Source organism: Miniopterus natalensis, chromosome 2 (assembly GCF_054644295.1).
Source record: "Miniopterus natalensis isolate mMinNat1 chromosome 2, mMinNat1.hap1, whole genome shotgun sequence".
In the NCBI taxonomy this organism is placed as follows: domain Eukaryota; kingdom Metazoa; phylum Chordata; class Mammalia; order Chiroptera; family Miniopteridae; genus Miniopterus; species Miniopterus natalensis.
Genome location: NC_142082.1, coordinates 173,021,109 through 173,039,602, shown reverse-complemented (window position 1 = coordinate 173,039,602; position 18,494 = coordinate 173,021,109). Strand labels below are relative to the sequence as shown.

The following is an 18,494-nucleotide window of genomic DNA, read 5'->3' as shown; positions in this document are numbered from 1 at the left end:
CAGGGATTCCCCTGCTCCACATCCTCAGCAACACTTGTTATCTATCTCTTGTCTTTTTGACGTATGGTTTTGATTTGCATTTCCCTGGTGATTAGTGATGTTGGGGACCTTTTCATGTATCTGTTGACCATTTGTATATTTTCTCTTGAGAAATGTCTGTCCAGGTCCTTTGCCCATTTTTTAGTAGGTTTATTTCTTCTTTTACTCTTGAGTTGTATGAGGCTTTCTTTCTTTGATAGAGTTGCAAAACTGGTAAAATAATCCTGAAGTTACTAGGAATATCTGAGCCTCCTCATAGGGAGAAGAATCTGCCTGAGTGAAGCCATTGCAGAGCTCAGTAAAGGATAAGTCTTAGTGATATCATGTGAGATCCTATATCTATTAGTACCTAGACCAGAACCACCTTCATTTTCTTCAAGTCTTTTCTCAAATGTTGCTTATGCAACAAGGTCTTATTCTGACCACCCTCTTTAATGGTTTACCCTGACTCCCACCCAGCACTCTCAACCTGTCTTACCACAAGCTCCTTTTCATTTCCATAGCGCTTCTCCTTTAAATATGGTTTTTTGGGGGGTTTTTTTGTCATCTATTTCTGCCTGCTAGAGTTTAAGCTCTAACGAGGTCAGAAATCTTGGACTGTTTTGTTTACTAATGTATTTCTAGGGCCTAAAACAGGAGCTAGCAAATTGTCGGTGCTTGATAAATATCATTGAATGAATAAATAAATGGATAAATGGATTTTTCAATTACATGAGAAAACATATTTCAAATAGTGGAAGAAACAAGGGAGCTCTCTGAGGTCTCTTTTATAAGGGCACTAATCTCATTTATGAGGGACCCACCCTCATGACTTAATCACCTCTAGAGGCCTTACCTCCTAATACCACCACATTTGGAATTAGGTTTCAATATAAATATTTTGGTGGGGACAGAAACATTCAAGTCTATAGCAGTGTGAACCACCAGACAGGTCTGTCTGATAATTTTTAAATATATCCCTGTCAGTTCAGGCCTATAGTTATTTCTTTTTTTCTGATTCTCCGTAGAAGTGTTGGATGATAAATTTAAGGAAATCTTCTAAAAATATTGCAAAAAGAAAAGGAGATGAAAAATAGGGTAGAAAAGATAATACCTGAATAACAAGAGTTGTAGAAACAAGAAACAGAAAATAAAGGGAAGAAGAGCCTCAAAGAAATAATTCCAGAGCACTTTACAGACTGAAGTACTTGAGCTTCTGGATTGGAAACATCCATCAAGCATCTTGGAGAATGTGTATCTCTAGTCCGAGACCTTAACACACTGGATATGATTGGGGCATCTCAAATTCCACAAGTCGAAAATTGAACTCATAGTTTTTTCACCTCAAATCTTCTTTGCTTCATGCTCCATATCTTGAGGAAGAGTATAACTATCCATCCAGTTATACAACCTAAAACTCAAGAAGTTATTCTTGACATCTCCCTCTCCCTGACTTTCTATATCCAATCTATCTGTAAGTCCTGTCGGTTTTATCTTCTAACCACCTATTAACTTTATCAATTTGTTTTCACATTTAACATCACCTCTTGCCTAGAAGACAGCAATAGAATTCTTGTCTCCCTGCATCCTCTCTTAACCTCCTCTACACACACACCCCTTTTTTTTCACATTGTATCTAGTTATCTTTTCAAAAGGCAAACCTGATCATGTCTTTCCTATTTGCCTCCTACCCAGAGAGACTCATTGGTCTAATTTAAAATATGTCAGAGCTTTACTTCCTTTTCTGTAACAGGTGGTCTCTTCAAGAGTCAAAACTCCTCTATTGTCGGTTCTCCTAAACACCGGGAGAGAAACACAAAGACTGAGGCTCAGAACTGGTTGGATTAAGTGAAGAAGGGCTGCTAAAGAACAAACTACAGGCAGGAGTTAGTGTGGCTGTTGTTTTGGGTTGCACTTATAGGAGATAAAGGCCATGTATACCTAGTCTCCATGTCTTGGTGTCCTGATAATTTTTATTTCATCATAATTACCAGGAATCAAAGTGAGGTTTGACCTAGCAAAGAAAAGCACCCTCAAGTTTTGGAGACCCAGTGACAGTTTCCCAATGCTCTTCAAAAAATATAAAACCCTTAACATGGCTGTTGAGAACCTAGGATGTCCGGTCCTAGGATGTCCACTCCTCCCTACTTCTGCAGCTGAACCTCGCTCTGTTTCAGGCCCACAGCTCTCTTTCAGTCTCTCCCCTTCGCCAGGCCCCTGCCATCTCAGGATGCTGCTCAGGCAGTTCCCTCTGTCTAGAATGCACTTGCCTCCCCTCTCCGCCTAGCTCACTCCCCTTACTCCCCCAGTTCTCACTTTCATTAGCACTTTTCTTGGGGAAGGTTTTTCTGACCAAATCAAATTCTCTCCTCATAGACTCTCAAAGCAACCTTTTATTTTCTTAATAGCAATTACTCTAGTTAGCAATTCTATTTGTGTGATTAGTTGATTAACATCTTTCTACCCTAAGCTCACGAGGGCAGGGACTGTATGTTCTGCTAACCATTGATTCCTCATTTTCTAGCCACATTTCTGGTCCATAGTAAGCTTTCAATACATATTTGTTGAATAAACAGATTGTTGATAAATGAATGTGTGAATGCATAAATAAATGAAAGAATTTGAGATTTGGAAACTTCTAAGATATATTTTTAAGTGGCCCAAAACAACTGTTGTAGAATTACTCAACTGTTTATTCAAAAGGGTCAAATGAGTGCCCCAAGTAATAATTCATATATCAGGGTGCTTAGGCCTTCAAATATATCCTGTGATATTAATATGAATTTATGGCTATGTGCCATAGTTTCAAGAAAACAGTGCTATCTTCTTACTGTAATGAAGCATAGTTTTAATCTCTTAAGAGCTCATTAAAAAGCAATCTGAGATAATTTTATGACAGTAAATATCCTAATAAAAATATGATACTGCTTATATGGAAAATTCAATAGGAATCTATTTGCAGACTTAATAGTATAAAGAAATTTGTCAAGTTATGGGTTACCCAGCTTTGTGAAAGCACAGCACAAGACCAACTGTTCCTGGTCATTTCTGTTTGACGTGAGGTAGAAATTCTGAAGTTGCAGGTGATTTTTATCATTGCAAGATATCAGACATACAGTCCCTATTTAGAAAGCGAGTAAGAGCTTACCAAAAGATTGCTTTGATCATTCTAAGGATGTAGTTAAACATATCTGATGATAATAAGAGCTAACATTTACTGATTGCCAGCTCTGTGTCAGACGATGTTCTAAGCGCTCATGTAGTCCTCAAAGCAATTCTAACCAAGGTAGTGACTGTCATTTCCCCAGTGTATAGATGAGGAAACTGAAGCACAGAGGTATGTAACTTTCCCACGATTACTCCTCCAGGTGCTCTGGCCGCAGAGCCCACATCTGTACTGTTCAAGACAGTGCCCACCAACCCTGTGGCTGTTGAGCGCTGGAAATGTGGTCAGTCAGAATTAAGATGTGCTAAAAGTATAAAATGCATGTTGGATTTCGAAGACATGAAATATATAAAATATCTCATTAACAATTTTTTCTACTGATTACATGCTGAAATGATATTTTAGATACACAGGGTTCAATAAGACATGACTAAAATTAGCCCGGCCGGGCGTGGCTCAGCGGTTGAGCGTCGACCTGGGATCCAGGCGATCGGGGTTCGATTCCCAGTCAGGGCACATGCCCGGGTTGCGGACTCTTTCATCATTGATGTTTCTATCTCTCTCTCCCCCTCTCCTTTCCTCTCTCTGAAATCAATAAAGATATATTAAAAAAAAAAAGTTAAGACATGACTAAAATTAGTTTTATCTTTTTTGATGTGGCTATTAGAAAATTTTCGGTTACGTACATTCCCGGCTTTCATCGTATTTCTGTTGGACAGTGCTGGCCCACACACTCTTATGCTATATTATACTGTCTTTTAAGCTAGTAGCAGAGCCTTTCATTGCCAATAGCCGTATTTTGTATAGGATTACTAGCAATATGAATGCACTGTCAGCAGGGGTGATGTGGTGACAGGTGTGGAAAGAAAGAAGAGGGGCGGAGATGTCACTGGGATTATCAGCAGTAAAATCCCAAAGCAGCTCTGGTGGCACTACTCATTGTATACAATGCTTCCTCACTTCTAGACTCTGTCCTGCTCCAGCCTTTGATGGACAGACACCAACGACCAATCGACATTTTCCTTGGTCCCCCCTACATAATAGAAGTTCCCTCTTGACGATGCACCTTGGGACTCATCAACGTAATACTTCCCCTACCCTGCAATTTCATTTATTCATGGATTTGTTCTTTTATTCCAAGTCAGACAAGCGCTTTGCCTTGATGTGTTGAGAAAATGCGGGCTGTTTCTCCTCTTTTTTGCAGACCGTAAGGGGCAAAAGATAGGGGGCCATGAGAGAGGAGCCACAAGAAGAGAGGGGTCTGTGTGAAGTGGGGGGGCATGGTGGCCATGGCTCAGGGCACAGAAGAGGACAAGCATCTGCCCTTGCTCTCTCTGTCCAGCTGCTGCAAGCCCCCCTCCCCCCCGGGTGTGAGCTTTGCTCCCCCCATCCCCGCCCTGCCCCCCCTACTCTGACTTAGAAGCCTCTTTCAGGATTTAAGTTTTTTATTTTTTTCATCTCAAGCGACAAAGGTGCAGAGCAATTAGCCCTGTTAGTCAGGCAGAAATAGAAAGAGGTGGGCCACAAACAATATGGGTCCTGATGACTCCAGATAACTTTCTTTTGAAGACCTAAAAATATATTCCAGGGTTATAAGATGAAATGGTGATGCCTGAAGACTCAGGAAGCTCTTGGGATGTGAGCAGTGAGGCCTGGGCTTGGGATTCCCGGGCTCTGGACACAGCACTGGGCAGTCCAGTCGATCCCTCAGGAACATCACACCCAGGCTAAAGTTGCTGAAGATGTGACTTAAGTATTTTTCCTTTTGCCCCAGCAGACAATAGATGTAAAGACAGACCTATTTTAAAAGGACCACAAATTAGAAAATGCTTCCTAACATAATGGAAAAGAGAAAAAAACAATAAAACAGCATAAACAGCATACGCATATAAACATTAGCCTAATTTTTCTTTTAAATTTATATGTTTTTTACTGTATATATTTATTATATTGGTATATTTTTTATTTTTACATATATCATCTACTAGACTAGACGCTTCATGAGGGCAAAGTTTTTTTGTCTATTTCATTGCTATATTACCATCGTTTAGAAAAGAGCCTGACACATAGCAGGTACTCCAAAGATATTTGTTGAATAAAAGAAAGAAAGAAAGAAAGAGAGAGAGAGAGAGAGAGAGAGAGAGAGAGAGAGAGAGAGAGAGAGAGAAAGAAAGAAAGAAAGAAAGAAAGAAAGAAAGAAAGAAAGAAAGAAAGAAAGAAAGAATTCATACTCATATAATTAGAAAGATATACCTCAACATGTTAATGAGGACTATCTCTAGGTGTAGGGACTATGAGTGAATTGTATTTTTTCTTTATAATATTCTGCATTTTTCAATTTCTTATAAGAACTGAATTATTTATAATTGAGGCAAAATAAATATTAGTTTAAAAACACTTTTGGACAATAACTTTTTAAATCATATTGATGTGTTCTTTTTTTTCTTTTAAAATATATCTCTATTGATTTCAGAGAAAGGAAAGGAGAGGGAGAGAGAGATAGAAACATCAATGATGAGAGAGTCATTGATTGAGCCCACAACCCGGGCATGTGCCCTGACCAGGAATCGAACCCCGGTCGCCTGGATCCTAGGTCGATGCTCAGCTGCTGAGCCACGCCCGGCCGGGCATATTGGTGTGTTTTCAATAACACAGATATTTCTTCCTTTTTATGACATGTCCTAGAGCATTAGAAAACATCCTGGATGGAGGCTGCATTTTAACTTAGGACCCACTGTGTGTTGGGCACTGTGGACACAAAAGACTGCAGATGTCAGAGCCATTGCTCTTAAAGCAGGACAAGGGGAAGAAAATCTGAAGGAGTGATATAAAGCATTGCAGAAATGCTTTCGATTGTATTGCATTTACTATTGTACATTAATTATCACACTAAAACACATGGAGAATGTCTGAGGAATCAGGGCAGATGTTACCTTTAATTAATTTAAAGTTAATTGACACCAAACAACAGCTCTTCCATTGTGCTAGCCACATTTCAAGTCTCAATAGCTTGTGGCTACCGAATTGAACAGCACAAAATAGGACTTTTCCATAATCCCAGAAAATTCTATTGGATAGCAGTGTTATAAGTTCATTTTAATTAGTTTTTATTAACAAATAACAATCAATGTGTCCCATTTTTTAGTCTATTAATTTTTAAAATTTTTATTGTTGACACCATTACAGATGTCCCCCATTCCCCCCTTGCCCACCTCCACCCAGCCCCCCATCCCCCCGGCCTTCGCCACACTTGTCTGTGTTCATGGGCTGCACGTATTTGGCTAATCTCTTTGTCTTCTTTGATCCAGTCCCCCCCACTCTCCTCCCCTCTGACACTTGTCAGTCTGTTCCATGCGTGTATCCATGTGTCTTAATTACAATATGTGAGGCCTCATTTAAAGCTCCTAATGAGCTCTGGAGGGAAGCTCTATTATTACCTCTACTTTCAGAGGAGGAGCTGAGACCAGAGGGATTAAGGAACTTGATCAAGGTCAGATATGTAGGGAGGTGTAGTTAGGACTTGAACGCAGCCAGTCTGGCACTAGAATTGCTATACTTAACCATTGTCAAGTACAGTGCGGTCCCCAGACCAGCAGCACCATTATCACCTGGACACTTAACTGTTAGAAATGCAAATTCTCAGGTCCCACCAGAGCTAATAAATGTTCCTGGAGGGGTCCAACCCTCTGTGTTTTAATCAGCCCTCCCACTGACACTCAACATGCCCAGTGCTGTGCTAGGCTTTAGCTATCGGTATCTCTTAAACTGGCTATGGTATGCCTTAAAAAATACTTTTAGCAGAATAAAAAAAGATAATTCTTAATTAACATGTACTGAGCACTTACTCTGTAGCAGACTCAGAAGTCCATTTCTCACTTGAATGGACTCAGAGCCATTATCTGGCTTGCCTGTGGTTACACAGCGAATAAGTGGTGGGGCAAGGATGTGAATCTGTTATTGGTAGAAGTGGAGTTCTTGGGGTGCTGCAAGGAAAAGAATTTCCTGAGGTCCCCATGGGAGGATGGGGTTTCAAGGAAAGTTTTATTGATGATAGAAAATTAAGGGGGTTCCCCTCCAAGGTCCCATCACTGTTCCTCTCACCATGGAAGAAGTCCAATCTTGTCTTCAGCAGGCCGGAATTAAGGCCACTGCCCAGAGTTTCTGTTCCAGATTAAAGTCCAGTCCAGTCCAGCACCTGGCTAGCTTAGCTTGTGTTCCCAGCTGCAGTCCATTGCATGTGGGGTCCACACGACCATGGGGCATGCGGCTGTTTAAGGCCACATGGCTATGGAGAGAGAATAGCAGCAGGTCATGGAGCAAGACAGAGCAAGAGCAAGAGAAAAGAGGAGAGAGGGAATTCTTTGTCTGGAAATTTTAACCAGGAGTTTCTTCAAACTAACCAATTAACTTTTTAAGATTTCACACACTTGTAGTGGCTCCACCCTCCTAGCCAATGATCTTTTTCCAGGCCAGACTGACAAGCAAGCACCTTTGCTACATCACCCAACTTCACTGAGTATGCGTCATCTCCCCCTTTGTCCCATCCCTTCCCCCAGTGATTTGCAGGGAATGGACCAGTGTTTGCCTGGGGAGCGTGACACTGTAGCTTCCTGGTGAAGCCGCCAGATGACCATGCTTATAATGTCTGGCCTCTCTTTTGCATTCTTTCCTTTGTAAATATTAACTAGCTAATTACGATGATAAATCCAGGCTCCTGGTCCTCATCTTATTCACCAACAGGTCTTACTTAACAGATAGTGGAAAAGCAACTCATCACTCGTGTCTCCAAATACAAACGAGTTTATAAATTCTCTGCAGCTGGAGTGTTCTTCTCTTCACTCTTCTCCTAGAGGGCACTGGCTCCCTTCTCTTCAGGTCTCATTCTATATATATATTTTTAATTTAGCCCAACATAAAAATAACTTTTCACATCTATCCTAGAATGTGCCAACCTGAGGTTCAGGACTTTCTTCCTGGAGGAATTTTTGTTCCTGGAGGTTTTCAAACAATAGAAACTCCCTCACGCATTCCTCCATGTAACAAAACTGAGTACCTACCTACTCTGCAACAGGCTCAGTCCTGGGCAATGGAGAGAAAGCATTGAACAAGAGACAAGGCTCCTGTCTTCATGGGCTTATGTTCTGCTGGGACAGACGGACAATATGCAGGTAAGCAAATAAATAAAAACAATAAATGCAGATTATAAAAACTAGTAGAAAGGAAATAAACAGGACACTGTGTTAGGGAATAAATGATGGTCATTTGGGTTGCCTCTCTGAGAAAGCGACCTCTAGGCTGATACAGGAAGAATGAGAAAGCCTGTCATCCTAGGAGATGGCATTCCAGGGGAGAGAGTAGCATGTGCAAAGGCCCTGAGGTGAAAAAGACCTTGTTTGGTTCTAGAAACTGACAGGCTGTGGAACACAGGGGTTGGGGGAGAGCTAAGCTGAGATTGGAAATGTAGGAAGGGGCCTGGTCATGGTGGGCCAAGGAAAGAAGTTTGGATTTTATTCTAAGTGGGATTTTATGCTTTAACAAAGGGATGCCATGATCTGATTTACTGTTTTAAAAGACCACTCTGGATGTGAAATGATTTTAAAGAGTCAAGAATGGAAGCAAGGAGAATGGTCAGGAAGATGACAATGGAGATGAAAGTAAGTAAACACATATAAGGAAAATAGGGTGTCCCAAAAAGATGTATACACGCTCTTTGAATAATTATAAAGGAAGTGTTTATTAAAATACCTTTCATTTCCAAAGTGTGTTACATTTTCAGGGGGACACCCTGCATTTTAGAGGCAAATGACTGTGTGTTCAGTATCTGGTAAATAGGTGGTAAATAAATATATGTTCAATGAATGAAGGAATAGATATTTCTAGATTGCAGCCCTGGACAGTGTTTTACTCAACGTGTTTCCCCAGTACTTATCACAGTGCCTATTTAATAACGATTTGTTGAACAGCTGAGTGTGGCAAGGGGGACTGTAAAACAGATTCTGGTAAGAAGGGCTCTACTTTCTCTTCTGAGAGTAATAAAGTAGCAGCTCTACTTTAGAGAACACATTTTATATGCTAATTATGTATTCATCAAGTAATCCTCACAACAACCCTGTGACATGGTCCTGTTGTCACCCTCATTTTCTAGCTGAGGAAACGGTCAATCACAGACATATCCAACACATTTGCTCAGCGAGTGCTATTGACTGCCTTATGGACCGGGTCTCATGGATAATAACTGGCAGATCTTGTCTTGAACTTAAGACTGTCTGATTCTGAAGCCCACACTTTTACTAAATTTTATTATGTCTAGTGATAATTAGAGAATTGAAAAATCTATAACCTCCCTCAATCTCCTCTGTAACTTATAAGTACCAGCAAGTCCAAAGTGGAAGCTGGTTAGACTGGCTTTAGAGCACGCCACCCGCCTGTACCCCTGACCTTTTATCCCCGGCTCAGAACATTTGTATGCGTGACACCGGGATCTCTTGCTGTGGGTGGAGACAGGGAGCTGGCCGGCTCCACTAGTCTGCATTCCCACTTGCTGTCCCAAAGGTCCAACCGCCTGCAGTAACCTGACGTCATGCCCCGATTGCTAAGTCTGGTCTGGCACAGGGACAGAGAGACTCCGGGACAAGGAGTGGAGAATTCTTGCTGGCCACTGGGGAGGGCCAGATAACACCAGGGAGGCGCTGGCATGCTAAAAAGAGGCAGGGCTATTTTGAGAATCTGTTCAAATAATGTTTCACAGTGGAAAAAGGGTGGCACCCCGCAGAGGATGTGACCTGACAGGAGTTAGGGCTCAGGCGTCAGTGCCCTGGGTTTCTATTTTTATGGCTAAAACTTGCAGTTTGAATCTGAAAAGGTTGGCATCTGGGAAAAAGGTAAAAATTGGTGCTCTCCCTTCTGGGAACGTGCCCGAGCCTGTCCCCTACCCCTCTTCTTCCCCCACAGGCGAGCATCTCCTCAGCTCTAAGGGACTCCACAAGCCTTGCAACCAGGGGAGCAATGGGCTGTGGCAGCTCCTCCTGGGCTAAGCCCCTGAGCCTGTCTCCAAAGCCCCCTTTTCTCTGACTCCAGGGAGCCAACAGCAGCCCCAGCTGGGCTCACTTCTTTCCTGTAACATTTTTAGGGAGCCAAAGCAGCCCCGCCCAGGCTCTCCCCTGTTGCTTTTTCTATCCTAAGCCTGCCCTTGTTTCACTAGCCCCTGCTTTAATAAACATGCTCTCAAAATTAGAAAAGACAAAAAAAGTTGAAAATGGATATGAAATCTGGGAAATTTTCTGGAAACAGTCCTAGATCAAGAGAAGACGGTAATCTATTAAATACATCATGCCAGATCTACATAAAGAATATCATGCTGCTAGTAAAAAGATAATATGAAGCTTTATTTGTCCACGAAAAATGTCTTCTGTCTATATTTCTCTGTGGAAATAATTACAAATAGTGTGTGCATATATGGCATCATTTTGTAAAACATATGCATGTTTATGTGTGTATAGAAAAAGTCTGGAAGGCACCTGGTCGGTGTGGCTCGGTTGGTTGGGCGCCGTCCTGGGCACCAAGAGGTTGCTGGTTCGATTCCCGGTCAGGGCACATGCCCAGGTTGTAGGCTCGATCCCTCAGTCCCCAGTAGAGAGCATGCAGGAGGCAGCCGACTGATGCTACACTCTCACTTCAATGTTTCTCTCTCTCCCTCCCCCTTCTTCTCTCCCTAAAAATCAATTTAAAGATATATATATTAAAAAAAGAAAAAGTTTGGGAGGAAATACAAAGAATAAAAGATGGTTATTATACCTTTATATTTATACTTTATGAGTTTTTTACAAGAGGTATGAATTATGTGTGTACAATTTTTAAAAAATGAAGTAACTTCCATTTTTAATGAAAAACGTAGTGATCAGAGAGACCCCTGACCAAGTGACTATGGAAAATCCTGCACCGTAAGGATTAGGTAAGAAAGAGCCAACATCCTTAGCTCACGCTTTGCTTGAAATACTCTCATGAAAGAAACGTTTCTATTTCTAAAATTACCCCCAAATTGATTATATTATATTGATTAGATATGAGATGCAGATTAGATGGGTAGATTTGGGTTCAATGAACATCTAAAAAGTTAATGAAGGAAAAAGAATAAAAATTAATCAGCTATTGTATCCACAGGTTTACAGTCAGTTCATAGGAACTGATTAACAAGGGGCTCTTTGGCTGGGGCTAGAGCTTCTATTCACGGAAGGATTGCAAAAGTCTATGACAGGCAGAGAGCTCCGGCAGAGGGGACAATGAAGTCTGCAAGGCAGGCAGAGAGCTCCAGGCACCTAGAGCGTGAGAGTTAATGCAGAGGACGTATTGTAGAAGGCAAATAGAAAGCTTACCTCACCATGTGCCAGTGTCGAATTCATCTGCCATGTTCAAGTTTTCCTAGCTCTTCAATTTAAAGAGAGGGTGTTCCCCCTCAATTGGATATTCTGCATAAATGTTCATTTATTTAAACTGCATACAATTGTGGAGGCTAAACAATTACAAGATTGGCAGGCCCCAAGCTGGAAAGCCAGGAGAGCCCATGTGTAGTTCTAGTGCGAGTTAAAGCCCTGAGAACCAGGTGAGCCTATGGTATAAGTTTCAGTCCAAAAGCTGGCAGGTTTGAGATCCAAGAAAAGCTGATGTTTCAGTCTAAGACCGAAGGCTGGAAAAGATCAATGTCTAGCTCAAGCAGTCAGGCAGAAGTTTCTTCTTACTGAGCCTTTTTGTCCTGTCCTGTCTTCAATTGACTGGATGAAGTCCACCAACATTCAAATGTTCATCTCCTCCGGAAACACCCTCACAAACACACTGAGAATAATATTTGGCCAAACATCTGGACACTCCATGGCCCAGTCAAGTTGACACATAAAATTAACCATTACAAATCCACCCTTTGTCAACCCAGTACCCACATGCATCTCCTTAAACCAATACAATATTTATATTGTTGATATAATTATAAATTATTATTTATTTGTTATTTTTCATGTGCAATTTTAAATACATAGGAGTAACAAAATTACTATACTAAAACATAGTCATTTGACTAATCTACACCCTAGAAGTTTGTATTTTCAAGTAATTGAAAACTTATTTTTTAAACTTTTAATTGAGAAAATGAAGGATTGAGTTATATTTGGGGTCCCTTTTCATTGAAGTGAACATGATTTTTTATGAGGTCAGTATGTCATTTAGCTCTCAGGACAGCTCTGAAAGAGTAATATCTACATTATAATGATAAATAAATTGTGTCTCAAGGAATTTAAGTCACTGCCCAAGACCGAAGATTCAAACTCACTCTAGTGTACATTCACGGAGAAAACTTAGAACACACATTTTTAAAAGAAATAATAGCCCTATATTTTGTTATGTGAACAATATTTCCTATCCCATATGCCTCATTGTAATGCTCTCTCACCTACTTAATTTACTCAGGATTTCCTTTCTCCTACAAATTACTTCTCAGGTAGTCACAGTCCCCTCATCAAAAGCCATATGGCAATCTAAGAAATAATTTTGTAAGTTCTCTTATTTATTGCAATGAAAATGAATCTCTTTGTACTCCACAAGTCAAATGAGCTGAACAAGTTATTCAGTATGGAGGTCATAAGATAGCGAAAATATTTTTATGAGATGTAATGACATATTCCTTCTGCCACTCAGTGGATATGATAGGCATTCTTGCCCTATAAAAATGTTTTTACATCATCCTGATATCATGTAGTCCCTACGTATAAATGCTTCTAAAAATATCCATAAAAGCATTGGGTTGCTGTTGCCTCTGAAGAAGATTTACATAGGGAAACCTAAAAGAAATACTAATTTCCTGAGACCAAGTGAATAGAACTAATGCCTTTCCTTGTATTTTAAAGTGCCTTACATATTTGAAAGTACAGCAATATAGTAATTCCTTATAAATAGTCAAAGAAACACTAATGTATTTTATATTGATCATTTAACTTTCTTGTTCTAGATTAGGTTGATTTCCCAGTGATTTTAATAAAAATGCCACACAAGTTAATAAATCATGTCACTGTCTTTGAAGAAAAATTCAGTCAGCTTACAAAAAAAGACAATGAATAAAATAAGCAATGTGATAGATAGATATATAGTTTATGCCTCAATCTACTTCCCAAAAGGCCATGAAACAGCAGACAATAATACATATAAAAGCATATTTGAGCCCTGGCCAGAAAGCTCAGTTGGTTAAAACATTGTCCTGATAGGCCAAGGTTGCAGGTTCAATCTCCCCAGTCAGGGCACATAAAAGAATCAACCACTGAATGCATAAATAAGTGGAACAACAAATCAATATTTCACTCTTTCCCTCCTTTCTCTTTCTCTAAAATCAATAAATTAAAAAAATGTTTTTAAAGCATATTTGATAAAGATAAGAAAAAAACAGAAAACAAATATAGACAAAATATGGATAATTAAATCAGAAAATGTGACTTAAAGTGTTTAGACAAATGAATACACAAATTAATGAGATTTATTGTTATTGAATGTCTGGGATATGATGTTCTGAATTTTTTAACTATTGGAGCAATAATGAAGGAGAAAGAAGCAGATTAGATACAATCAGTCTTCTTAGAATTTCCCCCTAAAATTCAAGAACAATGACTCCTGAGGTGCATAGACTGAAACAATCCACCAGAAGTAAAAAATCATTTTATGACTTAGCATAAAACTTATCATTTAGTCTCGCCCCGCTCTGGCGAGACTCAGTATTCAATAAATCTAGGAGCTTTTTCAATAGCTAATGTTTAAGTTGATAATTTTGTATGGCCCATATATCCAAATGGCCCTTGGCAGATAAAAGGTTCCCCACCCCTGCCTTAGGAGATAGCATAAAAGGAAATAGTGCATACCTTAAAAAGCCCAAAACTAAGTCTTAAATTAGCACAGTGCCTGACTGAATTATGGTGTTCTATTCCTAACCTGTTTTCTAATCAAAGATAAGATAAATCCTTTCTGGATGAAATAATATATTAAATGTCTGGCATTCAATTTAAAAGTACCAGACCAACCAAGAGAAAAAATAGACAATAGAAACAGACTCACACATGACCCATGGAAGAATAATAACTGCCTTGGCCAGGAAGAGAAACTTCAACCCACAAGTATACAGAAGAGGAAACTTTAACACCAAGCTGATTTGCTGCTTTCTCTCCCTGAGAATTTCAGAATTGGAGGCACCAGGTACCATGGAAGGCTAAGGCCAACATAGGGTTGAAAACAGGGTGATTACTTAAAAATCTTTAAATGGAACAGTTGCATCCTTATGTTCTCTATCCAGAAAGATAACTAAATAATCCATCTAATAGTAGATCACAGGTTTATTATGTAGAGAAATTGGATCAGAATGACTCCAACTTAGGTTGAAGGGTAGGGTGAAGTGTGAAACTGAAAACCATATATTAAGTGAACATCTGCTTACTGAATGGTGGGATCCCCAGACAAACCCATATTCAACCTGCTCTGAGAACCCCCAAAATGAGTCATTTGTCTCTCCAGGCTCTCTCTAGTAATATTCTTCTGCAAGTGACGATATTTGGGCTTTTTTAAAAAATAGCTACCTCCTGATCATGCCATCATAAAGTGAAGCCTATAGGCAGTAAATTCCACCCCTAAAAGCTTTTTAGTGCCTTACACTTAGTGGAGAGACAAGAATCACCAGACATTTGAAAAAAGTCACACATATAAGAGAAGGAAAGAAAATAGAAAAAAATAAGTGTGGGGGTAGAAGGAAAAGATATTATATTGGAAATGGAAGAAAACTTAAAGCTGTGTATATGTAATAACCTTAGAAATATAGTAGAGGATAACAGATCCACAGACTAAAAATAAAATATAATAGCCCTGGTCAGTTTTGCTCAGTGGTTACAGCATTGGCCTAAAGACTGAAGGGCGCTGGGTTCAATTCCAGCCAAGGGCCTGTACCTTGGTTGCAGGGTCAATCCCCAGCCCTGGTCTGGGTGTATGCGGGAGGCAACCAATCGGTGTGTCTCTCTCACATCAATGTTTCTCTCTCTCTTTGTCTCTCTCCCGTCTACTCTACTCACTCTGAAAAGCATTGGAAAAAATATTCTCAGGTAAGGATTAAAATATATATATATATAATAAAAATGAAAGTCAGAACACAAGATAAAACATTTGTATATTTAAAATATAACTAAAAAAAATTTAATTGAGGAGTTCAAATGTGAAATTAAGGAAATATCCCAAAAAGAGATGAAAAAGAGAAGAGAAATAATAAGACTTACAAGATCAATTATGAGGTCTAACAGTTAGAAATTCCAAAATTCAAGACAGAGGAAACAGTGGGGAAGAAATTTCAAAGACATGACAACAACTGATAGGTATAATTATCCAGGTTTATAGGGTCCACTAAATACTCATCGCAATATGTTTTAAAAAAAATACTCATGCCAGAGCACAAATAAAATTTTTTTAGAATATCCAAGATAAAAAAAAAAAAAAGATCCAAAAGCATTCAGAAGGGAAAAGAAAAGGCACCACTACCTGAAGGGCATCTGATGTCTCAAGAAACAGTGAGTGGGAGAAGGCAATGAAGAAATACCTTCCAAATTTAGAAGAAACTCAAAATTATCTACCTAGTAAAACTATGAATCAAATATGGGGTTAAATGAAGAGGGTTTTACACATGCAGGAGCTAAAAACATTTACCTGCCATGAAGTTTTATTAACAAGCTCTTTGTAGATGTGCCTTAGCAAAATGAGAGGAAGCCTGATATCCTACAAGTGAGAGCCCAGCACAGAAGAGCTACGTGTTGATAATGCCAGCTGATACTATCTAAAGTTGGCAAACCGAGAAACAGCAGCCCTGCATTCATTTAGATGCGTGTCATAAATACGGACAAAGTAGGTACCTGAGTTTGGAGTGGTTGCCTCTGGAAAGCAAGACTTGGTGAATGGGAGGGTTGGAGCAAGGTACTGTTGTTTTTCATTATAAGCCCTTTAGAACTATTTGAAGTTTAAATTTCATACATGATAAAATTATACCTTGATAAAAATAAAAGATACATTAATTTTTTATTTAAAATATTGTCCTCAAAGACTGTATTAATGTACACTTCTATCAACAGTGATGGGGAGTAGGTGATTATTTTATATATGACTTTTGTTAATATCACTGAATACACTTAGCAAATATTTATCTCCAGAATGATAATGTTATGAAGATCTGGCATTGGCACAGGTAGAGGACCTATATTAACCTATGCCTAAGATAGTCTTTGCGTCAGCAGGCAGTGTGGCCTAGGAGGAAGGGTTAGATGGACCTGAGTACAGACAGACAATGGAACACTCATAAGCTGGATGACTTTAGAAAAATACATAAATTCTTTCCTTTTCTTCACCTGTAAATGGGAAATGGGTTTGCTGACACCCATGGTGAAGCCTGAGAGAGAGAGAGAGGGGGGGGGGGAAACATATTAGTGTTCCAGTAAGCTCTAAGTGCTGGTCCGCGGCTCTCATCCATAATTGATACATTGGAATGGCCATAAGTGCCTTGAGTTATTTAATAGCTTGTGCTGGGTCCTCCCCCTCCTCCAGAAGCTGACTTTGAGATGAGAGCATCAACTTAAGTAGTCTGAGAGGAGGTTCCAAGAACAGCATTAGAGGAAGGGGGAAGTGCAAGAACACCTCCCAGCATGATTTCATTTAAGGGGTAAAGAAGCAGAGGTAAGCATCTATGAACTCCCATCTGTCATTGACTGAGAGCTGCTCCGAAGAGGCCATTAAACCCTGAACACCTCCAATGTACCTCTCCATCCTCGGAGTGAGCTCTGGCAACCAGAAAAACGCTCTTGGGGAAAGAATCAGCATCAGTTATCTGTTATAATTGTAACTGGTTGATTATATTATTTTCAGCTCTCCAAACTTCATCCCAATAAAATTAAATTATGAAACGAACATTATAAAAACTTCTTGAACAAGGGAAACAGACATGAATAAAGCTTCCATATTGTGAAAGTTAGAAATTATAGACCTCCATTTCTTAGATAAGCTTCAGTTATAAAAATATGCTACAAGTTTACTTGATATCTAGAGAATTTAAATACTGTGCTGAACTGCCTTCTCAGAAAGATAAAGAAAAGTTGTTTAGAGACTATTTAAATTCTTATGACCTCAGAAGTACTAAGAACAAAGAGAATTTTGGGAAATTAGCCAGATGGGTCAAAGGTCTTTAAAATTAAACTATACATGCTCTGATCTTTGTTATTATAGTTTAAAAATCTAATGAACTTTTGTCATTCTTTTGGCTGCCCAGCATGTGAACCCCTTCCTATGTTTGGGGAATTCTTGACCTTATGAGTCTTGGTAGGATGCAGAAACAGTCTCCCAGTATAAGAACAGAAAGTTCCAGATAATTGCTTTTCAAGCTTTTTTTGTAGCCAACATAGGCGCATGACCAAGCCTCAGCCAATCTGAAGACCCCTGCCCATAATCTGAATAGGTATCTATGGCGTACAGAAGCGGGAAGGGTAGACAACCGTCTCTGAATGCTACGGCAGTTGTAGCAAGTTAGTTTCTGGGGGCAGCAACGGTGCTATGCTAGCTCTGCTCACCGACATGTGCGATGACGTAAGTTGAGGCATCTAGTGATTGGAGAGGTCCTCACTTGACCAGATCTTTGATGTGGCTTGCGTCTTTATGACCCAAAGGCTACATGGTCTTCAGGCTTCTCAGAAATTCTGTTAGCAATCTAATAAATTCCAACTTCAATGAGTCAAAGCTGATTTCAGTTAGCTACAACCAAGAAAGTTTACTGCTTCAAAATTTAGTACCAGGAAGTGGGGTGTTGTCAGTAGCAAATGCTAAAATATGGAATTGGCAAACTTGGATTTCTGAACTCGTATTAACACAATGCTGCTCAGTACTAAGAAAATACATCTTTTGAATGCCCGTTTCAGATATGACCATACTAAAAAATAAACTGGGAGATTATCCCAGAAGGCAGAAGCAGGGATCATGAAGGACAAAATAAAGGGTATTCCCAGAGGAGAATGGGAATAGGACCGGCCCCATCAGCTCATCCAGGAATTTACTTCTCCCCCAGGCAGGAGTCTCACCACTCCTGTGCAGATGATGAAGTGTGTTATGGGAAAGTGACTGGAAGTTATCTGCTCTTGCCCTTTTCCATTCTGACTTTATATTGTAGTCCGTTGCTGGACCATGAAGAGCAAACACAGTCACAGATCAGAGGAGACAACTGAGCATTTGTATTAACCATGTTTCTAGCTTCTGCAAACTTGATGATTTA

General features: G+C 39.7%; 1 protein-coding gene across 1 annotated transcript in view; it reads right to left on the bottom strand.

Annotated features, from left to right (window-relative positions):
* MYBPC1 (myosin binding protein C1) overlaps positions 1-17,805 on the bottom strand; it is a 126,550-nt gene extending 108,745 nt beyond the window's left edge. Inside the window, exon 1 of the mRNA XM_087813799.1 lies at positions 17,800-17,805. Coding sequence (XP_087669925.1) covers positions 17,800-17,805 — 6 coding nt within the window. The remainder of the gene's footprint in view (positions 1-17,799) is intronic.
* Positions 17,806-18,494: the final 689 nt, after the last annotated feature.